At 43.2% G+C, this 25,205-nt stretch overlaps 1 protein-coding gene across 1 annotated transcript; it reads right to left on the reverse strand.

The window, feature by feature from the left end:
* Positions 1-2,286: 2,286 nt before the first annotated feature.
* Positions 2,287-22,656, reverse strand: guca1d (guanylate cyclase activator 1d). The gene is given in 5 exon segments (XM_064938011.1): positions 2,287-2,411; positions 2,489-2,576; positions 19,161-19,310; positions 22,463-22,584; positions 22,587-22,656. Coding segments are annotated over 5 exon segments (555 nt in total).
* Between the last annotated feature and the right edge of the window lie 2,549 nt (positions 22,657-25,205).

Raw genomic sequence — 25,205 nt, forward strand, 5'->3', positions numbered from 1 at the left:
TGAAATTGTCATGAAAGGAATTATTGGTTCCTTCCACAGTGGCTCTGGAAACGGTATTACAGATAACTGAGAAACATACAGGAAGTAATGAACTACAGAGTCACACCTTTCACATCATATGTAAATCATACACTAGTAGTCTACTTTGCCTCCAAAATGTTTGGAAAGTCATGATATGATCTTGACTTCTGATTTTTTCCTTCCGTCATGTTGCTAGCCCAATGATGACTACTATGATTAGTAGATAGTGATAGAGATAGATATGATAGAGACGTGTATGTGCACCGAGCAAACATAACAGACCGAAGACCTGAAAGACGGGACTAGATTGATAATAGAGATTCATGATTTGTGATCAGGGTCATGCACAGACCTTTGATGGAGCAGGTTTTGTATTCAAAGTGTTCTACTTCTCCTTTTGCCAAATTCACCATTATTAATTGTTTCGCATAGGCCTTCATTTTCAGCAAAACAACATCACACATTGTAGGCTAATGCACAACTCGTCGGTCCTCACAGATGGGCTATTGCAGCAGACGACCACACCGGGTTCCATTCCCACCAGCAACAAGAAGCGGCTCCAGTGGGCATCACCAACACCGGACAACTGAGGAGTTGAAAAACACTGCCTGGTCCGACCAATCCCGGTTCCTGTTGTGTCATGCTGGAGGCAGAGTCAGGACTTGGCGTAAGCAGCATGAGTCCATGGACCCATCCTGCCTGATGTCAACGGTACAGGCGGGTGGTGGTGTACCACTGTACAATCTACAGCAACTGCATGATGCCATCGCGTCAGCATGAACGACATCCCTGTGGAAAGTTTCCGACCTATAGTATTCATTCCCCGAAGAATTCAGGCTATTCTGAAGGCAAAGGCGGATCCCGACCCAGTACTAGATGGGTGTACCTAATAAACTGTGTATGTACAGTAAATTTGCAGCATTATTTGACAAAGGTAATTGTATAAGAAACTGCAGAATCTGCTCTTTCTAATACTACATAGACATCAAAACATATTACATGCATGCAACTCTGCAGAAGGGTTTGATAAAGGGACTTTTTAGCGCTCCCTGCCTCTGTGTCAATTCCAAGCTGCGCCCATCTCTTCATATACAATTTGACAATTGATAATATTGTCACCCATCAGACTATTGCCAATGTAATCTTGTCTTTAGGCTAATTCTATTATTATATGTGTGAAATTAGTTTCAATATAGTTTAGGTGCAGTTTCGATGGGCCATCAGCTGGGCAGGCTGACGGAGTGTGAATGACTGGTGGTGAATGAGGGGCAGGGACAAGAAATTACCTCTTAAAACCTCTTATAACACAAATTCTGTTTGTAATAATAAGATTCTGTGTTATATAGACTTATTAAGGAAAGGTCAAGGCCGGAGGAAGGGTGCGTGACTTTAAAAATGGCAACATGACGCTCTCGGCTCTCCTGGTGCCTCAAGAGGGGGATACGGCTGGGGAAAAAAGAACAAAGTAATTCCACCATTCGAAAGGAGGGAAAAAGGGCAGGCAATTCAGAACCCCTAGGGTCTCTATCTGTGCCTGTTTATGGTCATACCTACAGAGGAGATGATTCGACACAAGACCTTTACCTGACCATGTGACCTGACTCCTGAACATAGCCTATAATTAAAGCCCAAAGCATCTCCTTGTTGCTGGTCAAATGGTCAGGAAAACTCCTGGCCCTATAGTGATGATTTATGATAGAGAATTCTCCCTCTCTCTCAGAATCCAAGTGTTCATCTTGCTGAGTGGTCAGAGAGCAAACACACAAACAGGTAGAATTTGAAGATGGTATCTTTACCGCTCTCCTTAGCTGTCCCTTTAAATGTTATCTTTCATTCATTCAGTTTGTTTGTTGTGATGGTGTTGAAAAAGGGTCTCTCAATGTCTTCCTCCCTTCATCCATCCCGTCATCTGTGGGTGGTTAGTGGGCTACAGTATAGGACTGGATGCCTCAGTCTTCAGCAGTCTGGGACTATTTATTCATTAGTTAATCGGAACCCTGTTAGCTGCTTCTCTTCCTAGGATCCACTATGTACGGACTATAATGTCTCCACCCCCAGACCTGGCAGTGTGACATAGAAACCTCATTGGGGAACAACAGTCTTGTTTCATAAGGTAACGCATTCCCTCAGGTTCATTGTGCGGGAAAATCTCACAATTATTAGTTTGTGGGGTAAATGTTTGTAATGGACTTAAGTCTTTCTGTCATCTCTCTCCCCGGGCGCAGGTGTACATAGTGGCTACGGCAGTGGTTGGCCAGGCCTCTCTCAGACTACTATTCCTTGGACGATGATGATGAGTACGGGCGTGAGGTCCATCATCTTCTTCAGCATCTCCATGATGTCGTTGTGACCCTTCGCCCCCTCAATGAACTCCTCTAGGGTCAGCTCACCTGAGGGGGGAGGAGGGGACAAGTCAGGGGTCAACTCACAATAACCTCCAGGAGGACAGACAGGTGGTGACTCTTACCCTCTCCGTTGATGTCGATCTTCTCGAATATGAGCGACACAATCTCCTCTGGGGTGACATCCTGGTTCCGTGTGATGTCCTGGATTGCCTGAAAGAAAGAAAGAAAGAAAGAAAGAAAGAAAGAAAGAAAGAAAGAAAGAAAGAGAAAGAGAGAAAGAGAGAAAGAGAGAGAGAGAGAGAGAGAGAGAGAGAGAAACATTTCTTAATTGCTTGAATGCAATTCTTGAAACAATGTTGTCGATTTTCAAAACAGTTGATACAAGACACAGAAATCCCTAAAAAACTGCAAATGCATGAATCAAAATAACATATTGTCTAAAAAACTATTATTACAACCACAAATATATATTGGAAAAGGCTAGCAAAACAAAGTGTTAGTTTGTCTTTAAAAACATGCCACCATCATCATAGATTTATTTTTCAATCTATTCAATCCGCATCAGGAAAATTCAGCATTACAGCAGGAGACTGCATTCACGACAAGCGCTGCTTCTTAGGGGTGTGCCGAGTACGTGGACAAAACAAGTATCGCAACGAATATGCAGCATTTTTGGAATACGATTATGATAACTATTTTTTGTATTATCCGTGATCTCTCTTTCACTCAAACAGTGTGAAGCGCTGTGTGCTCTAAACAACTATTGGCTAGTTCTTCTGCCTGTAAAGGCTCGGTTGAGCCTGCTGCAACGGGATTGGATTACAACAAGCCGCTCTTATTTTCCACCATAATTTGCAAATAAATTCATTAAAAATCATAGTCATAGTTGAAGTGTACCTATGATGAAAATTACAGGCCTCTCTGATCTTTTTAAGTGGGAGAACTTGCACAATTGGTGGCTGACTAAATACTTTTTTGCCCCAATGTACATAACAAAAAATATAAATGCAACATGGAACAATTTCAAAGATTTTATTGAGTTACACTTCATAGAAGGAAATCAGTCAATTGAAATACATTCATTAGGTCTATTCTAGGGATTAGTCCTAATCTATGGATTTCACATGACTCGGGCACTGGTGCAGTCATGGGTGGGTCTGGGAGGGAATAGCCCCCCCCCCCACCTCTCAGACGATCCCGCAGGTGAAGAAGCCGGATGTGGAGGTCCTGGTTACACGTGGTCTGCGGTTGTGAGGCCGGTTGGATGTACTATCAAATTCTCTAAAACAACAATGGAGGTGGCTTATGGTTGAGACATAAACATTATATTCCCTAGCAGCAGCTCTGTCTAGGGCTGGTTCTACCTTCTGAGATAGATGAGACACTTCTAAAGTATACATTAATAATTTGTCCTGGCCAGCGTGATAGGTCTACTTCTTGTTTGTTGTTTTAACCCAACGGAAAGGAATAGGTTATCCCTCTCAGGGTCAATAACAAGACAAAAACAACATAAAAAGCACTTGCCATCACTGTGTTTATTTAGAATCAAATTAATTTGATTATTAGGCATCATTATAGTATATTAAAGAGCGATATTTGTTCAACTCTCCATATAATAATTCTCCAATTAAATAAATGCAAACAGATGCAGGCCTACTGGAGTAGCCTACAGCTCCACTGTGCTGCACACAAACAATAGAGCCAAAGTGACTACGTCCATTTATTCACTTGATTTTTCAGAGTTTATCGGCTACATGTGCAGTTGGCATAGCTACATTTCTTGTATATTCCTCCTTGAGATTCAGTTAATGAATTAATTTTTATATAATTGTCCAACAAAGAGCTGGAACTAGTAACTGAATGGTGCATACAGTCGCTTGCAAAAGTATTCACCCCCTTGGCATTTGTCCTATTTTGTTGCCTTACAACCCTGGAATTAAAATACATTCTTGGGGCATTTTTATAATTTGATTTACTTATAACATGCCTACCTCTTTGAAGTTGCAAAATATTTTTTATTGTGAAACAAACAAGAAATAAAACTAAAAACTTGAGCGTGCACAACTATTCACCCACCCTTTTTGCAGCAATTACAGCTGCAAGTCTCTATAAGCTTAGCACATCTAAATGTTTCCCCTTAAACCACCCGAGTGTTGCTTTAGCAGTATGCTTTTTTTTAACCTTTAAAAAAAAAAATTTTAAAACATTTTTTACTAGGCAAGTCAGTTAAGAACAAATTCTTATTTTCAATGACGGCCTAGGAACAGTGGGTTAACTGCCTGTTCAGGGGCAGAATGACAGATTTGTACCTTGTCAGCTCGGGGATTCGAACTTGCAATCTTTTGGTCCAACACTCTAACCACTAGGCTACCCTGCCGCCCCAGGGTAGCTGGGGTCATTGTCCTGCTGGAAAGTGAACCTCCGTCCCAGTCTCAAATCTCTTGAAGACCGAAACAGGTTTCCCTCAAGAATTTCCCTGTATTTAGCGACATCCATCATTCCTTCAATTCTGACCTGTTTCCCAGTCCCTGCAGATGACAAACATCTCCACAGCATTATGCTGCCACCACCATGCGTCACTTTGGGGGTGGTGTTCTCGGGGTGATGAGAGGTGTTGGGTTTGTGCCAGACATAGCGTTTTCCTTGATGGCCAAAAAGCTCAATTTTAGTCTCATTGTCACACCTTGATCAGTTTCACCTGTCCTCATTATTGTCTCCACCCCCTCCAGGTGTCCCTTGTTTTTCCCAGTGTATTTATCCCTGTTTCCTGTATCTGTGTGCCAGTTCGTCTTGTATGTTTCCAAGTCAACCAGCGTTTTTCCCGTTCTCCTGCTTTTTGCGTTCTCCTGGTTTTGACCTTTGCCTGTTTCTGGACTTTGTACCCGCCTGCCTGACCATTCTGCCTGCCTTGACCATGAGCCTGTCTGCCACTCTGTGCTTATTTTTTCTTTAAGCAATGGCTTTTTTTTACCACTCTTCCATAAAGCACAGCTCTGTGGAGTGTACTGCTTAAAGTGATCCTATGGACAGCTCCTTCAGGGTTATCTTTGGTCTCTATGTTGCCTTTCTGCTTAATGTCCTCCTTGCTTGGTCTGTGAGTTTTGGTGGGCGGCCCTCTCTTGACAGGTTTGTTGTGGTGCCATATTCTTTAAAAATTATAAATAATGGATTTAATGGTGCTCCGTGGGATGTTCAAAGTTTCAGATATTTTTTATAACCCAACCCTGATGTGGACTTCTCCACAACTTTGTCCCTGACCTGTTTGGCGAGCTCCTTGGTCTTCATGGTGCTGCTTGCTTGGTGGTGTTGCAGACTCTGGGGCCTTTCAGAACAGGTGTATATTTACTGAGATCCTTTGACAGATCATGTGACACTTAGATTGCACACAGGTGGACTTTATTTAAATAATTATGTGACTTCTGAAGATAATTGGTTGCACTAGATCTTATTTAGTGGCTTCATAGAAAAGGGGGTGAATACATATGCACTTTTTGAAAATTATTAAAAACTATTTTGTGTATGTCCATTACATGAAATATTACATGAAATAGAAATAAACATCCTTTTACATTACAGGTTGTAATGCAGCAAAATAAGTGTGGCTCAGTCGGTAGAGCATGGCGCTTGCAACGCCAAGCGTCGTGGGTTCGATTCCCGCTGGGACCACCCATATGTAAAAGTAGTGGCCCCAGCCGACTTGTAAGTCGCTTTGGACAAAAGCGTCTGCTAAATGGGATATATTATTATTATTATATATTAAAAATGCCAAGGGTGGTGAATACTTCTACAAGACACTGTAACTGCGGGCTTCGTAGCCTGCTTGTTTGTCTCTCCGTTTTAGAAGCTGCCCATGTTTCTTCAAAACTAATTCAACACATTAACATTATTATTATTATTATTATTTTATTTTTTTACCCCCTTTCTCCCCAATTTCGTGGTATCCAATTGTTAGTTGTTACTATCTTGTCTCATCGCTACAACTCCTGTACGGGCTCGGGAGAGACAAAAGTCGAAAGCCATGCGTCCTCAGAAACACAACCCAACCAAGCCGCACTGCTTCTTAAAACAGCACGCATTCAACCCGGAAGCCAGCCGCACAAATGTGTCGGAGGAAATACCGTGCACCTGGCGACCTGGTTAGCGTGCACTGCGCCCAGCCCGCCACAGGAGTCGCTAGTGTGCGATGAGACAAGGATATCCCTACTGGCCAAACCCTCCCTAACCCGGACGACGCTAGGCCAATTTTGCGTCGTCCCATGGACCTCCCAGACGCGGCCGGCTGCGACAGAGCCTGGGCTCGAACCCAGAGTCTCTGGTGGGACAGCTAGCACTGCAGTGCAAATCATTAACATTATTTATTGTACTTTCTATGGGAGAATAAAAATAAAATAATCATTGACACATGATGATATCATGTTGCCCACCACATTTTTCAATTCATATATCCATTTCCCTGTTATCATGCCTTAACTTGGGGAAAAGTAAATAAAAAATTTAAATAAGGGTGAGAGCAACAGAAATAAAAGTACTGTGTGCTAACAATTTCAGTGTCTTAGGCTGTATGACAATTTATCACTCCGTCTTTTTTCGTGTAAATTCTTCCCACCCACTTAGAGCTTTAAAGCCTATCGGCAGGGGAGCATTCTAAAACAATAGCATTCATCGTGTTGTCTTGTTCAATTGTCAGTTCAATACCTAAATAGATAGATCTATAGCCTACCAATTAATGGGTTGTCATTTAGCCTACATAGCCAACAGTAATTAAAGTGTTATTCATTTAGACAGATGATTTGAGTGGTGCTGTGATTGTCTTTTCAATAGGTGTGTGAGTGAAGGCATTAACAAACATACCTTTCTCTTTTGTGTCGATGTGGTGGGGTGTAGTATTCCATTATATTTTATTTATCTCAATTCAGTAGCCTAAACAGTTCAATAGTCCAGTGCCCCATCTGTCGTACATCACCTGGCCCCATCTGTCGTACATCACCTGGCCCCATCTGTCGTACATCACCTGGCCCCATCTGTCGTACATCACCTGGCCCCATCTGTCGTACATCACCTGGCCCCATCTGTCGTACATCACCTGGCCCCATCTGTCGTACATCATCTGGCCCCATCTGTCGTACATCATCTGGCCCCATCTGTCGTACATCATCTGGCCCCATCTGTCGTACATCACCTGACCCCATCTGTCGTACATCACCTGGCCCCATCTGTCGTACATCACCTGGCCCCATCTGTCGTACATCACCTGGCCCCATCTGTCGTACATCATCTGGCCCCATCTGTCGTACATCACCTGGCCCCATCTGTCGTACATCACCTGGCCCCATCTGTCGTACATCACCTGGCCCCATCTGTCGTACATCACCTGGCCCCATCTGTCGTACATCACCTGGCCCCATCTGTCGTACATCACCTGGCCCCATCTGTCGTACATCACCTGGCCCCATCTGTCGTACATCACCTGGCCCCATCTGTCGTACATCACCTGGCCCCATCTGTCGTACATCACCTGGCCCCATCTGTCGTACATCACCTGGCCCATCTGTCGTACATCATCTGGCCCCATCTGTCGTACATCATCTGGCCCCATCTGTCGTACATCATCTGGCCCCATCTGTCGTACATCATCTGGCCCCATCTGTCGTACATCATCTGGCCCCATCTGTCGTACATCATCTGGCCCCATCTGTCGTACATCATCTGGCCCCATCTGTCGTACATCATCTGGCCCCATCTGTCGTACATCATCTGGCCCCATCTGTCGTACATCATCTGGCCCCATCTGTCGTACATCATCTGGCCCCATCTGTCGTACATTGTCGGTTGAGAGGCTGTCCTGTAATAAATACATTTAGTTCATTGCCATTTCCACCATTCTCCTTTTCCAGGTTATCCAGGAATCGGGTAGCTTATTTTGCTGATATCAGTTGTGACATCTCTTCCCTTCAATTTGACTCATAGTTGTGCGGGGTACAAAGTGAACAGGATTTGTTTCCCCATAGTCCTCTCTTTATGGGGTCAAATTCTCTGCGTTTTATGTAGAGGTATCATGTCGGCGTTGATGTCAATCTGATGGTCCTAATAGATCAAACATCTGACTCCCAACTTTTTTGGCTTGTATGACCAGTCGTAGATCTTTATCTTTGATTATATTTTTTATAGTTAATTAAGTAACTTTGATGATGCCCCTTGATTTGTTGCTCGTGTCCCCTCTTGGGCCGCCTGACCACAGCTTTCTGGGAAATTTCCAAAACAAAAGTCCTCCATCCCGTTTAATCTTTCAGTAAGACCCGTAATGATGTCTTTTTGTTCATCCACTGTATTCTTGAGCTTTTCTCATCCGATTCCTTCCAGGGTTAACCTGGTTTCAGCCTTCTCCGCATGTTTACCCAGTTCAGTCGTATCAGTTTACATTTTTTGGACATTGAATTTTTCTTCATCTCCTTAAGACAGTTTTAATTGCCAGTGCAAATTTCTGTTATCTGCTTAGACAGTTTCTCATTGCCAGTGCAAATGTCTGTTAGAAGTGTCTCTAAACTCACTTAGTCAAGTCATCAGCTACTTGGTCCATGGTCACGTTGTTTCGGTGTGTTTGATTATCTTTATTTCTGGATCTAGTACTTGCCATAACATGCAGTTGCCTAACGTTTCAGTTATTTCTGGACTTTAGAGTTGAGTTCTATTCTATTTGAGAGGCATACTTTTTTGAAAAGAAATGCCAAATGGATCACCTTCACCTGACTACCTCACGGTCGCCATACCGAAATCAGATCCATATCTCTCAAGATATACTGAATATAGGCCAGATCTACAATGTCTCCACGTGTTCGTTTCAACAGGAGATAAAGGTTGAGAGAGGGAATAGTGTAAATAAACTTCAATGAAGTTTCATGGGTGAGCTTGGTCTTTTTATTATTTGCTCACTGTTGTGAAAATCACAGTAATAGGTTTGTGCTTCGTGTCCCGGGGTTCCCCACTCTGGAAGGAGAGGAGGAGCTATGTGCTCTGGCAGTGCTTTCTTACTAGAGATCATCCAGTTTCATCCAGTTTCCTGGCAGACACACCAAGGTATAGCTTCTCTGAAAATATAGTTTACCAAGCTACCAATTACTTCACACTGAAAGAAGTTAAGCTACACTAGCTACCCTTAAGGATAATATAGTTTTCTTAACTAAAGTTTTTAGTGAAAAAATGTCATATGTTTATCTGAAATGTGAGATGACAAATTGCAAGAGCAGACTACTATATTATATTCCTGCAAAAAGAGTAGTGTTTAGCTCCAATAGTTAGCTACACCACTACATGGCATAAAAGTTACTAACTACTAAAAACAATACCTAGACTTGAATTTCGTTGAACTACCGCTTAGCTACTGCAAAATGTAGTTAAATTACTAGTTTAACTACATGTAGTTCACTACCCTCCAACACCTTGGTTTACTACAAAGTGGGAGAGAGGAGTTAGCGAGCTTACTTTGGTAAATTCAGAGTTCAACTCGTGATAACTGTTGACACAAAGGTGGCTCACCTTTTAGCCAGGTACATTTCTATGGCAACGAATGCTTCAGCTCTAACCTGCTCCGGGGCCGGCAAAATCCACTTTATCAAGTGTCTGAGAAATCAGATCAGGGCCCGTGTTCATAAAGTGTCTCAGAGTAGTAGTGCTCTTCTAGAATCAGGTACCCCCTTCCATGTAATCTTATTTATTATATTCTAAAAGGTCAAACTGGTCATCAACACTCCTACTCTGAGAAACTTTATGAATACGGTCCCAGATTCCCTCCCTCTCGAGAAGTCCGTCATCATCCCATCATTCTCCGTAACATATGTGAGGAAGAAAACTGATTATATATTCTATTAATCCAATGTACTTTTGTGTTAAAAAGAGTAATATTCAAGTACATATCAATCTACACATTTTGTAATGACTAGAAGCATTTGAAACTTTTTTTTGCATGCCCTAAAGGGATACTTAAGGAGTTTGGCAATGAGGCCCTTCATCTATTTCCCCAGTTAGATTAACCATTTAAATAAATAAAAATCGGTGTTTTAGTATGAAGGAAGTTAGAGGTAGTTTCGTGAGCCAATGCTAAGTAGCATTAGCACAATGATATTAGCATGCTAGCAGATACCATAGACTTCCAGTCATTATGCTAACGCTAGTTTGTAACTACCATCAAACTACACTAAGTGACATAAAAATTGTATTCTCGAGTTCATCTGACCCAGAGAAGTAGAAAAAGAGCCTCATTGCTAAAATCACGAAGTATCCCTTTAATAAAATTATTTTATCCATAGAAGTGAGAAAAAATCTGCTTGTGGACTGATAATCACACCAAAGCACACAAAAGAAGGCATTAATGATCCGAGTAATGAAAGACGGCACTTCTAAAAGCATATTTCCCACTACAACCTGGAGTTAGTGGCAGGCGCATAATCAATATCCACTTTTGTGCAGTAACATGGATGAAGCCTGAGCTGGAATGTGAGGCTAACTGGAACTGGATAGCTTTAGAAAATCCTGAGCAGATCTAACTAGCAGCGTAGTATATTCCTCTGGCGTTAGAGCATGACATCTACCTACACACATGGACACATATACGGTGTAGGGTCCAAAAGTATTGACACCCATGATAAAGATCAAAAAATGACTGTATAAAATAAATAATTCCAATACTGAGCTATATAGTATGCAGAAAATGAAATTATATCATTCTATACTAATACAGTTGCTCAGAGAAAAAGATAGTTTAACAAGTAATATTTTGTTTCTCTAAAAGGTGGGGCTCAAAATTATTGACACCCTTTTTCAATACCTCACCTTGCGAGGATAACGGCAATGCGCCTTTTTCTAAAATGTTTTATGAGATTGGAGAACACATTGGGAGGGACCATTCCTCCATACAGAATCTTTCCAGATTCTTGATATCCTTCGTCTGTGCTTATGGACTGCCCACTTCAATTGAAAGCACAGGTTTTCAATGGCCTTCAAGTCCGGAGACTGATATGACCATTGTAAAGTTTTGAGGTCAATTAAACATTTCTTTGTGGCTTTTAATGTGTGCTTGGAGTTATTGTCTTGCCCGAAGATCCACTTGTGGCCAAGTTTCAGCCTCCTGGCTGAGGCAACCATGTTTTTGGCTAAAATGTCCTGGGACTGTACCCTACCTGCCCTAAGCTCTCTCCTGCCCCTGAATTTGTCCTGCTAGGTGACCTAAACTGGGACATGCTTAAACAATCTGGCCAGGTCCTAAAGCAATGGACTCCATAAATATTTCTCAGATTATTACCAATCTCACAAGGTATGACTCCAAACACCCAGAAAAGGCTTCTCTCCTCGACGTCATCCTCACGAATATTCCTGATATGTATCAGTGTGGTGTTTTCTGTAATGACCTTAGTGATCACTGTTTTACAGCTTGTGTTCTTAATGGCCGCTCAGTTTAAACGACCTGTCCTGATTTGTCCTGGACGCTTGCTTGCTAAAAAAACGTTTATGCACAAGCCTTCCTTCATTGCCCTGCGTTGTAAATTGGTATAGAATCAGCTCTGTCGAAGATGCTTGGAACTTATTTTTATATATTTTCAATGGTATTGTTAACAGAACATTTGAATAAAAAACAGGTTCAGCCCCTGTTTCAACCGCAGAGTTACTCCACCTCAATAATTAATTTTGGTGAAAGGCTAAGCACGTGCATACTCAGGCTAACTGGCTCTCGTTCAGGCAAATGAGAAATAAGTGCACTCAGGCTATCCGGAAGGCCAAAGTTAGTTACTTTAAGGAGCAGTTCTCTCTCTATGGGTCTAACCCCAAGAAGTTCTGGAAAACGGTTAAAGACCTGGAGAATAAGGGGGCTGAATAATTTTGCACGCCCAATTTTTCAGTTTTTGATTTGTTAAAAAAGTTTGAAATATCCAATAAATGTCGTTCCACTTCATGATTGTGTCCCACTTGTTGTTGATTCTTCACAATAAAATACAGTTTTATAGCTTTATGTTTGAAGCCTGAAATGTGGCAAAAGGTCGCAATGTTCAAGGGTGCCGAATACCTGGGGAAATTCCTCTTGCGTTCACAGCCATATAAGGAGACATGAAAGGGCAGACTCATTCCTCAGAGAAGATATTTGTCGCAAGGCACTGTATATGCAGATGATACAGAGTCCTACACTCAGCTGCCCCCTCCCCAGATTTTGTGTTAAACGCTCTACAACAAAGCTTTCCTAGTGTCCAACAATCTTTCTCTGCCCTTAACATTGTTCTGAACACCTCCAAAACAAAGGTCATGTGGTTTGGTAAGAAGAATGCCCCTCTCCCCACCAGTGTTATTACGACCTCTGAGGGTTTAGAACTTGAGGTAGTCACCTCATAAAAGTACTTAGGAGCATGGCTGGACAGCACATATCAAATCTGCAGGCTAAGGTTAAATCTACACCTGGTTTCCTCTATTGTAATCGCTCCTCTTTCACTCCAGCTGCCAAACTATCCCTGATTCAGATGACCATCCTACCCATGCTAGATTACGGAGACTTAATTTATAGATCAGGGTCTCGAGTGGCTAGATGTTCTTTACCTTTCGGCCATCAGATTTGCCACCAATGTTCCTTATAGGACACATCACTGCACTCTTCTGTAACCTGGTCATCTCTGTATACCTGTCGAAAGACCTACTTGCAGCCATCATCCTCCACATACAACACCCATTCTGCCAGTCACATTCTGTTAAAGGTCCCCAGAGCACACACATCCCTGGGTTGCTCGTCTTTTCAGTTCACTTCAGTTAGCAACTGGATCGAGCTGCGAAAAATACTCAAACTGGACAGTTTTATCTCCATCTGTTCATTCAAAGACTCAATCATGGACGCTCTTACTGACAGTTGTGGCTGAAGTATTGTTGTTTCTACCTTCTTGCATTTGTGCTGTTGTCTGTGCCCAACAATGTTTGTACAATGTTTTGTGCTGCTACCATGTTGTGCTGCTGCCATGCTATGTTGCCGTCTTAGGTCTCTCTTTATGGAGTATTGTGGTGTCTCTCTTGTTGTGATGTGTGTTTTGTCCTAGATTTGTATTTTTTATTCCCAGCTCCCGTCTCAGCAGGAGGCCTTTTGGAAGGACGTCATTGTAAATAAGAATGTGTTTTTAACTGACTTGCCTAGTTAAATAATGTTTTTTTTAAATATGTTTTTAATTATGATGCCAGGGCCCCAAGACCAGTGGAAGCAAAACAGCCCCAAAACATCAGAGTTCCACCACCTTATTTTACAGTAGGTATGATATTTTATTCTGCATAAGCATCTTTCTTTTGACACAAAACCCAGCACTGGAGTGCGTGGCCAAAGAGCTCTTTTTTCATGTCATCCAACAAATGTAAATACCTGGAGTTTGCTCAACAGCCTTGGCACTTGAATTGGAACCGGTGCCACGGTCAGATGACATACAAATATAACTCTTTGGCCATGCACACCAGTGGTGAGTTTTGCAAGTTGAAGAAGCTAAACTCCTAGGTATAACATTGGATGGTCAATTGGGACTGACTGCCTTGATTCAATCTTATGTAGCAAAATTTGAAATTGTGTTTTTCACATTGGATAAAAGCAGAGACACAGAGCTACAAAACGGTATATCATACACTGCGTTTGAGGAACAATGGAAAGTGATTCTGCTTTGAAAGTTGATAAACTTGTAACCCCACTTTTGAGAAAATGGCCTTTGAATGTATTGGTACCAACTAGAGAGCTCATCTTTGTCTACACCCACTCAGCATCGTTCACATCCTCTTAAGCTTTAGCCCGATCTTTAAGGGTTGATCCAAGCGTTCGGTACTAGCAACAGCAGTCAAGCACCGAAGCAAATTGGCTAACTTTCTATCTACTTCCAGACACAAATTAGATAACAGCTCACTGAACAGCACTCGCCCTAGCAGAGCTGGCTAGGCTGTTTTTATGTTATCCAGAGCGTTGGTGGCTACAACTGTGCTGTCAGATTGTCAGTTTGTAAATTCAGAGGGTTGCGCTCTCGGAGCGTTCAGAGAGCACACTGGACGCACTGGCCGAAGAGTAGGGTTGATCCATGTGTTCTGACCTCACAATGGTAGTCAAGCACCCAAGCTAACATTGCTTGCTTGCTAGTTACTTCCAGACACAAATGAGAGAACACCCCACTCTGACCATTTTACTCGCCCTAGCAGAGCAGGTTAGGCATTTTTCATGTTATCCAGAGCATTGGTGACTGTAACTGTGCTGCTGGCAACAATTGAATTACACTTTTTTGCCGACGTTTACTGACACCAGCCATATAAGGGGTGTTGAGCGTTCGTAAATTCATCAGTTATTCTGCGCTCTGGCACACTCAGACGAGAGTGCTCTGAATTTACGAACGCACCTGAAATGGTACTTGCATAGTGGAGTCTTTTGTTAAGACATGTAGCTAGATAGCTAGGTAAACAATCAACCACAATCCCAACTCTTGACGTTACTACCCTCCATGAATCTGCAGGTAGCAAACCAACCAGGTTCAATGTTAGCTAGCTAACATTAGGCTATAACGAGCCAAGAAAATGGCTCTGACATATGAATAATACGATCATGCATAACGTTAGCTATAGCTGGCTGGCTCGTTAGCTAACATCACACTTACGATTTTGTCAAAATTAGAAACGTAATTTCTGAAAATGTTGCTAGCTAGACTAACTCATATACATCATGGTTGGACGCTTCTCCCTGTCACGGATGCCATGGTTGCTTCCCGTAATTTGAAGATGTAATCCAGGGACAGGTGTTTTCTCTATCTCCTTAGCTATCTTACTCTAATTCCACTGATTTCAAAGCTCGGTCCTCCAGAAAGTGGAGCGCAACACTTATGCAGTTCTACTAAGCAATATATTTTTAAAAAGACAGAAGCGTGCTATATGCCAGACCAATCTGAACTCATCTCTCGGCATGTCCAGCCCACTCATTATCTCAGGCAATCATGGCTAGCGGGAAGGTTGCTGGCTTTTTCTGTGGCTAAACCAACTGGACTCATAATTTAACAATTGTATTTGTATTTACAGATGGCATACAAGTTTGTTATTATAAGGCACATGAAAGTTCACATGTTCGAGAAAGCATTTCTGGCAAAAAAAAAAGGCATTTTGATGAATAAAAAAAGATTACTTTCAAATGGCTCTCAAGCAAATAGCAAAATCTCTGGTGTATTTTGAACATTGAGACCGGGCTCCTGTAGTTAATAATATAATAATAATAATAATAGCAACATTTACGTAATTATATATATTTTTTTTCATCTTGGGCTCAGCCCCTGACTCACACAACTGACCAGTCACATTTATTTATTATACATTTTCTTTTACTTATCAGTTAACCAATCAAGCCAGTGCCCCCCAGTTACCCAATGGGCCCCCTAACTCCTTACCTCCCCCCATCTGACGATTAGCAGACCGACAGCAGCAGGTTGCCTACACTAATTTAAAACGGGCTCCTGAGTCCTCCTATGGTTGGCAGTTACAGTAAAAAACTATACAAAATATATACTACATAAATACTATACAGTATACTGTGCATACAGTGCACTCTGAAAGTATTCAGACCCCTTGACCTTTTCCACATTTTGTTATATTACAGCCTTATTCTAAAATTGATGAAATAGTTTTTTTCCCCTCATCAATCTACACACAATACCTCATAATGACAAAGCAAAAACAGTTTATTTTTTATTTTTTTGCTGAAATATCGAATTTACATAAATATTCAGACCCATTACTTAGTACTTTGTTGAAGCACCTTTTGGCAGCGATTACAGCCCCGAGTCTTCTTGAGTATGACGCTAAAAGCTTGGCACACCTGTATTTGGGGAGTTTCTCCCATTCTTCTCTGCAGATCTTCTCAAGCTCTGTCAGGTAAGGGGTGTCTGTTGGAAGGTGAACCTTCGCCCCAAACTGAAGTCCTAAGCGCTTTTCACCAAGGATCTCTCTGTACTTTGCTCCAGTCATCTTTCCCTCGATCCTGACTAGTCTCCCAGTCCCTGCCACTGAAAAACATCCTCACAGCATGATGTTGCCACCACCATGCTTCACCGTAGGGATGGTGCCAGGTTTGCTCCAGACGTGATGCTTGGCATAAAGGCCTGATTGGTTGAGTGCCGCAGAGATGGTTGTCTTTCTGGAAGGTTCTCCCATCTCCACAGAGGAATTCTGGAGCTCTGTCAGAATGACCATTGGGTTCTTGGTCAACTCCCTGACCAAGGCCCTTCTCCCCCAATTGCTCAGTTTGGTCTAGGCGGTACAAAACTGCTTCCATTTAAGAATGATGGGGGCCACTGTGTTTTCGGGGACCTTCAATGCTGCAGAAATGTTTTGGTACCCTTTCCCAGATCTGTGCCTCGACACAATCCGTTCTCGGAGCTCTAAGAACAATTCCTTCGACCTCATGGCTTGGTTTTTGCTCTAACATGCACTGCAACTGTGGGACCATATATATATATATATAGACAGGTGTGTGCCTTTCCAAATGATGTCCAATCAATTTAATTTACCACAGGTGGACTCCAATGAAGTTGTAGAAACATCAAGCATGATCAATGGAAACAGGATGCACCTGAGATTAATTTCAAGTCTTATAGCAAAGGGTCTGAATACTTATGTAAATAAAGTATTTCAGTTTTTTTAATGAATTTGCAAACATTTCTAAAAACCTGTTTTTGCTTTGCCATTATGAGGTTTTGTGTGTTGATTGATGTTTTTTGTTTAATTAAGCTGAATACGGAATACTTTCCGAGTGCACTGTATATACAGTGTACTGTATATTATATATTACACACTGAACAAAAATATAAACGAAACATGCAACAATTTCAAGGATCATAAATGCAGTACAAGGATCATAAATGCAGTACCTGGTGTGACCACCATCGCAACACAGTTTTTCAGGCTGTTGATTGTGGCCTGTGGAATGTTGTCACACTCCCCTTCTATGGCTGTGCGAAGTTGCTGGATATTGGTGGGAACTGGAACACGCTGTCATTAACGTCAGTCCAGAGCATTCCAAACGTGCTCAATGGGTGACATGTCTAATGAGCAAGCAGGCCATGGAAGAACTGGGACATGGAATTGAGTACAGATCCTTGCGACATGGGGCCAGGCATTATCATGCTGAAACATGACGTGATGGTGGCGGATGAATGGCACGACAATGGGCCTTAGGATCTCGTCACGGTACCTCTGTGAATTCAAATTGCCATCGATAAAATTAAATTGTGTTCGTTGTCTGTAGCTTATGCCTGCCCATACCATAACCCCACCGCCACCATGGAGCACTCTGTTCACAACGTTGACATCAGCAAACCGCTCACCCACACAAAGCCATACACGCTTTCTGCCATCTGCCCGGTACAGTTGAAACCGGGATTAATCTGTAAAGAGCACACTTCTCCAGTGTGCCAGTGGCCAGCGAAAGTGAGCATTTTCCCACTGAAGTCAGTTGCGACGCCGAACTGCAGTCAGGTCAAGCCCCTAGTAAGGTCGACGAGCACACAGATGAGCTTCCCTGAGATGTTTTCTGGTTCTATGGTTGCACAAAACCACAGTTTCCTCAGCTGTCCGGGTGGCTGGTCTCAGAGGATCCCGCAGGTGAAGTGGCTGAATGTGTATATCTTGGGCTTGCGTGGTTACACTTGGTTTGCGGTTTTGAGGTCGGTTGTACATACTACCAAATTCTCTAAAACAACAATGGAGGTGGCTTATGGTAGAGAAATGAACATTAAATTATCTGGCAACAGCTCTGGTGGACATTCCTGCAGTCAGCATGCCAATTGCAATCTCCCTCCAAATTTGAGACATCTGTGGCATTGTGTTGTGTGACAGAACTGCACATTTTAAAGTGACCTTTTATTGCCCCCAGCACAAGGTGCACCTGTGTAATGATAATGCTGTTTAATTAGCTTCTTGATATGCCACACCTGTCAGGTGGATTGATTATCTTGGCAAAGGAGAAATGTGTGCACAACATTTGAGAGAAATAAGCTTTTTGTGCATATGGAACATTTCAGGGATCTTTTATTTCAGCTCATGAAACATGGGACCAGCATTTTGTGTTCATATTTTTGTTCGGTATAGAATCTATGGTCTGAGGGGCTTTGTACCCTTTTCCTTTCTATCACTTCTAACTCTATGGTCACACCACCAATGAGGTCATTCCACCAATGAGGTCACAGCATGGGAGTTCCTTCCTGTCTCTCTCTGTGTGAGGGGGGGATTAGTTGAGCTCATCTCCAAAGATTAAATAAGTGGCCTTGTTTCGTCCAATTTCAAATTCAATCCAACCTACTTCTTTAAATGAATCTCCCTTGATGCCTTCTATTTTGACCGTTTCAAATGAACATTTGAGGATTAGATTGGATGCCATTCAACTTCTTCCAGGAAGTTGTTAAATTAACCATTACTTTTATGTCATGGGAAGTCACCAACCTGGTGTTTTTACGTTTTTAAGACATAATGTTGATTGATGTTTAGAAGCCCTGATAAGCAGTGTTGTTGCACACTATTTGTTGTGCATATGAAAATAGAATAGATTTAACCTTGCATGGTGATGTCACCCTGTCTTGAAGTCAACTAAGGCTAAGCTAAGCCTCTTGCAGCTTGCTCTAGTCATGCATACAGTAGGTTTCCTAGTGCTGATGGGAGCATGGTAAAGAATCCTGGCAGGCCTCGTACATCCAACAAATACCTGTCCATTACCTAAATGATTTAGACAATTAGCATAAGACTTGCCTGCTTTAGATGTGTAGCCTACATTACCGTGAATATTGTCTCCAACTCATCCTTGTCGATTTTCCCGTTGCCGTCCTGGTCAAACAATTTGAAGTACCACTTGAGTTTCTGGTTGATTTCTCCCTTCAGCATCAGACTGATGGCTGCGATGTACTCTACAAAATCTATGTACCCGTCCTAAAACAGAGATCGAGAAAGAGAGAGAAAGGGTGAAGAAAGGGTACAAAAAACAATACTGTTGCCATTGCAGCCATTTTGTCAAAACAATGTCTCCTCAGTGCACAGAATAATATATTTGATTGAATATATCCCACCTGCTGTAATTACATATATTTGATACATCGAGCCATACTGTATATCTAAATATATCTCTGGACACATGGTATTAGGGACACTGGATGCACCATAAAGTTTAACCTAGTTTACCTGTCCTACTGTAGGTGGGTGTGGTGTCATGTCCTGGGTTTACCCGTGTCATGTCCTGGGTTTACCCGTGTCTTGTCCGTCTTGGTCAGTACATCCGCCCTCAACCCACCCCTGACGACAGCACCACCACTAAAGCTCTCTCCATCTGTACGAAGCTTTCCATTGAGCCCTTGCCAACTAAATTACTTAGCTAATGACACACTTCAAGAACGGCACACTTAGATCACTCACCCGGTGGGAACAACCCCTGAAGGAGGAATCCCACATAGTTTATCATACCAACATGTCCAGTCTGGTCTGGACATTGTAAACTGCAACCGGAAAAAAAAGAATTTCTCTGCAGTGTGTACTTTACTACTCTTCCATTGTACTGTAGGTCAATTAACCGTAGTCGGGTATGATCCCCAGATTACCAGATTACCAGATTATCTATTAAGTGTCTTTCTGTGATAACGTTAGAGCTATGTCACTCCCTCAACACGCAAATTTAAAGATCACAATCGCTGCTCCTACATCTACTCAACAGTTTTCATGTCACAAATTCTATTCCACTTGCCTTGGTGCCAGTCTGTTTTTGCTCTCTTGCCAACTCCTTATGGAATTGCAATGTTGTCTCAAGGCAATTCCTATTATTCTGTATGTAAATCTGTAACACTCCTTTTAGAATGATATGTTACATTAGGAAAGTAATAGCTGTAGAACAATACCATATGAATTAAAGTAGGCGGTCATTGTAAAATAAGAATTTGTTCCTGACTTGCCTAGATAAATAAAGTTGAACACTGAACTCTTCATTGAGACAATGCTGAAACATCAATCCAAGGGCTAGGCAATGACACATTTTCATTTGTGCCAAAATCAAAATGAAAAACGTTATCTTGCAAATTCAAGAGGCTATGGTGTGAAATAGGCTTTTAGAAATGCAGTCTTTCTTTTATAACTTATGGTTAATGCCATCTTTGGTGTGCACCACCTTTTTTCCCACTCATATCGATATTTTTATTATTAGTCATACAGAAGTGCTGCATTCTATGAAGTTTAAAATACATTCTGTCATTGTGTAATATATTTTAACATGACCATTTTTTAACACACAGAAATAAAATGTATAAAATAATTAATCAGATGTCTTTTTCAAATGAAGGTGATGATGATGCAATCGTTGCTAGAGGGAGCTTGATTTAGTTGGGCCTCAACTGGCGGATCAGCAATTTCATTCAGGCTAAGTGGGTTAGCCTGCCCTGGATGAAGCAATTTAGTTCTGAAGGATTCGTTGCAATAGAAATGTCCCTGGCTAAAATATGAGCCACTCTCCCCAACCATCCTCCCTATTTGCCTATCTGCCTATATTTTGTATTGCTCTGAGGCCAGCCTGGGAATTGTCATGCCAATCATTTTGTTTAGCTTGACAATGACAATGGAGTAGGCAAAAGCACAAACAGATTTGCAGTGGTGTGAAGTACTTCAGCAAAAAATATTTTAAAGTACTTAAGTTGTTTTTTGGGGGTATCTGTACTTTACTATTTATATTTTAGACAACTTTTACTTCACTACATTCCCAAAGAAAATAATGTACTTTTACTCCATACATTTTCCCTAATCCTCAAAAGTACTTGTTACACTTTGAATGCTTAGCAAGACAGAAAAATGTGTCAAATTCAAGAGAATATCCCTGGTTATCCCAACTGCCTCTGATCTGGTGGACTCACTAAAATCCATGCTTCTTTTGTCAATAATGTCTGAGTTGGAGTGTTCCCCTGGCTATCCATAAATAAAAAATTCAAATCGTGCCATCTGGTTTGCTTAATATAAGGAATTTGAAATTATTTATACGCAGTGATCGGGTCGTGGGCGATAAATCCAACCCAAGGAAAACTGTTACGGTACCCTTCATTCTGTGACATGTTTTCTTAATATTCTCACAAATTGCAGTTTTGGATGAGACTGACTTCATGACAAACATTATCCTATTTACACATTGTACTACATTTTGACTCGAGAATAAATGTTTCTGTCAAATATTAATGCCACATAAGCTATTTCTACCAAATAAGTTGTTTATTGTCTTCAGTTGCGTTAACTCAGCTCATTCCTCACACATTCTCCTACAGAAATTACACCACACACACACACACACACACACACACACACACACACACACACAAATCTACTTAGAACACTATAAACACACACAGGCTCGCTGAGGTATATTGGCCTACACAGTGGCTCTGTAAGCACATTGGTGTGTGTGAGCCAATGGAAGCTCCTGTTCTCTCAGTTGATGGTTCAGCTCTTAGCTCTATATCAAAGCATGTTAGCATATTAGTGTTATAAGTGGCTCTGCCATCTTCCACCTCTCACATGCTATAGTCAACAATTGAAAATGTCATGCACTCTGAAAATGCACTCCAATGCATTAAAACTGCGGGTGACAGCAATTGCATCTCTGCATCCAACTCGATAGTGCAGTCTGCAGAAAGAAACTATGGCACACCTACTGTAAGGTCCTGCAAACCTGAGTGCTAGTCTATTTATGCCCACTGCTTTTCATTAATTGTTATGCCAAACACATCATGCATAAACAAATCTGGGACCAGGGACCTGCAGCTCCAGTGAAAGCTAAGCAGACTGAGTGAGAGACCAAAGAGACAAAATAATAGAGAGAACTTAGAATATGGCACCTGCAGTAACTCCAAACTCAAGACTGACCCAATTCCCCCTGCTCTTCTCCCAACATGCAGAATAGAATGTCAAAATAAAAGTAACAATGTCACAATAGAGGTCCCACATTAACACACACTTGAAATGCATGACTTATATTGGCTTTATACCATCCTAATGCACTGTCACTCCCAGTCCCTCTATAAACGTGTGTGTCCTCATCATCATCATGATCATCTCACCCCGTCCATGTCGAAGGTGAAGAAGACTTGGTCCACGTAGCTGGTAGCGTTCTCGTTCATCCCCCGCAGACCCAGCATGCCCTTGAGTTCGAACAGCGTGATGAGTCCTGACGGAGACTCTTCATAAACTTGTTGTACCAGTGGTGCATATCCTCTGCCAGGATATCATCCAGGTTAGAGCCGTGGTTCCCCATATCTGAGAGGTGGCGCTGGGCTGAGAAGAGGGATGGTCGATGGAGCCTTCTGAGGGATGAGTACTGCTTACCGGAAAGATGGGCTGATATCAATGACCTGTAGAGGTAGAGTAGAGCCTGTTTTCTCTGGCTGACTCTGCTGTCACCCTTTTGAGTGAGATGGGGTAGTTCTGCTGGATTCTGTTGGGTTCTGGAGAGCTGATGGATGCAGAGGTCCTGAGGTTCACCCGTAGAGAAGGTAGGTTGCTAGGGGACTGAGAGAGCTGCAGTCCCTGTCCAACTCCCTGGCTCTGTGTCCCTCAGAGAACCAAGAGACAGAAGAAAAGAGTAGAGAAGATGTTGCAATGTTGCGTGAGGAGCTGCGTCCTGGCTGCGATCAGTCTCTCTAGTCTGGCCCTGTACAGTACAGTATGGGACTTCAGGAAGGACAGAGAACAGGACTCTTTAAACCTCTTAGTGTTGCTGCAGGACACAGAACAGGAGGGAAACACTTTAAATAACACCCTAATGAGATAACCAACCCATCCCAACCCCCTGCTAGACTTTGACATGCAAGGGAAGGACGGGGTACTGGCACTGAAACAGGGGTGATTATGTAACTAACTGGCTACAGCAGCTGGACACAGAAGCTCCCCTCTGCTCTGCTCAGAGACATGACCTTCCGTCTCTACAGACCAAACAGACAAGACAATAACAGGAAGACATAAGACACGGAGACAGGTACAAGGAGAAAGACCAGACAGGAAGACAGACCAGACCGGGCAACAGGGCGACAGGTATAGGGAGAGAGACCAGACAGGGACACAGTGAGACAGGTACAGGGAGAGAGACCAGACAGGGAGACAGGGAGACAGGTACAGGGAGTCAGACCAGACAGGGAGACAGGGAGACAGGTACAGGGAGTCAGACCAGACAGGGAGACAGGTAGACAGACCAGACAGGTAGACAGACCAGACAGGGACACAGTCCAGACAGTCCAGACAGACCAGACAGGGAGGCAGTCCAGACAGTCCAGACAGACCAGACAGGGAGGCAGCCCAGACAGACTAGACAGACCAGACAGGGAGGCAGTCCAGACAGACCAGACTGGGAGACAGTCCAGACAGACCAGACAGGGAGGCAGTCCAGACAGTCCAGACAGACCAGGCAGGGAGGCAGCCCAGACAGACTAGACAGACCAGACAGGGAGGCAGTCCAGACAGACCAGACTGGGAGGCAGTCCAGACAGACCAGACAGGGAGGCAGTCCAGACAGACCAGACAGGGAGGCAGTCCAGACAGACCAGACAGGGAGACAGTCCAGACAGACCAGACAGGGAGGCAGTCCAGACAGACCAGGGAGGCAGGACAGAGACAGTCCAGACAGACCAGACAGACCAGACAGGGAGACAGTCCAGACAGACCAGACAGGGAGGCAGTCCAGACAGACCAGACGGGGAGGCAGTCCAGACAGACCAGACAGGGAGGCAGTCCAGACAGACCAGACAGACCAGACAGGGAGGCAGTCCAGACAGACCAGACAGGGAGGCAGTCCAGACAGACCAGACAGGGAGGCAGTCCAGACAGACCAGACAGGGAGACAGTCCAGACAGTCCAGACAGACCAGACAGGGAGACAGTCCAGACAGACCAGACAGGGAGACAGTCCAGACAGTCCATACAGACCAGACAGGGAGACAGTCCAGACAGACCAGACAGGGAGACAGTCCAGACAGACCAGACAGGGAGACAGTCCAGACAGACCAGACAGGGAGGCAGCCCAGACAGTCCAGACAGACCAGACAGGGAGGCAGCCCAGACAGACCAGACAGACCAGACAGGGAGGCAGCCCAGACAGACTAGACAGACCAGACAGGGAGGCAGTCCAGACAGACCAGACTGGGAGACAGTCCAGACAGACCAGACAGGGAGGCAGTCCAGACAGACCAGACAGGGAGGCAGTCCAGACAGTCCAGACAGACCAGGCAGGGAGGCAGCCCAGACAGACTAGACAGACCAGACAGGGAGGCAGTCCAGACAGGGAGGCAGTTCAGACAGACCAGACAGGGAGACAACCAGACAGGGAGGCAGTCCAGACAGGGAGGCAGTTCAGACAGGGAGGCAGTTCAGACAGACCAGACAGGGAGACAACCAGACAGGGAGACAGTCCAGACAAACCAGACAGGCAGAATGGGAGACATACCAGACAGGGCAACATGGAGTCAGTCCAGATAGAGAGACAGGTACAGGAAGACATGACGACAAGTACAGGGAAATAGGTAGACAGACCAGACATGGTCAAAGACAAGACAAGGACACAGGTACAGGAAGACAGACCAGACAGGGAGACAGAGCAGACATATAAGGGAGCACCCCTGTCCAAGTTAACAATGTTATAAATGACAGTAATCGGGCTGTTCCTAGAGGACCAATCAGTGCTTGACCTGGATCAAACGTTACGTTATGGATACATTATGGTGACATTATGACATAGGCCAAAGGTTATGACATTATGACAAAGGCTTATGTTAAAAGGTCAAATGTTGTAAGGTTATGGTGTTCGATATTATGT

This window comes from Oncorhynchus masou, chromosome 26 (genome assembly GCF_036934945.1).
Source record: "Oncorhynchus masou masou isolate Uvic2021 chromosome 26, UVic_Omas_1.1, whole genome shotgun sequence".
Taxonomy (NCBI): Eukaryota; Metazoa; Chordata; class Actinopteri; order Salmoniformes; family Salmonidae; genus Oncorhynchus; species Oncorhynchus masou.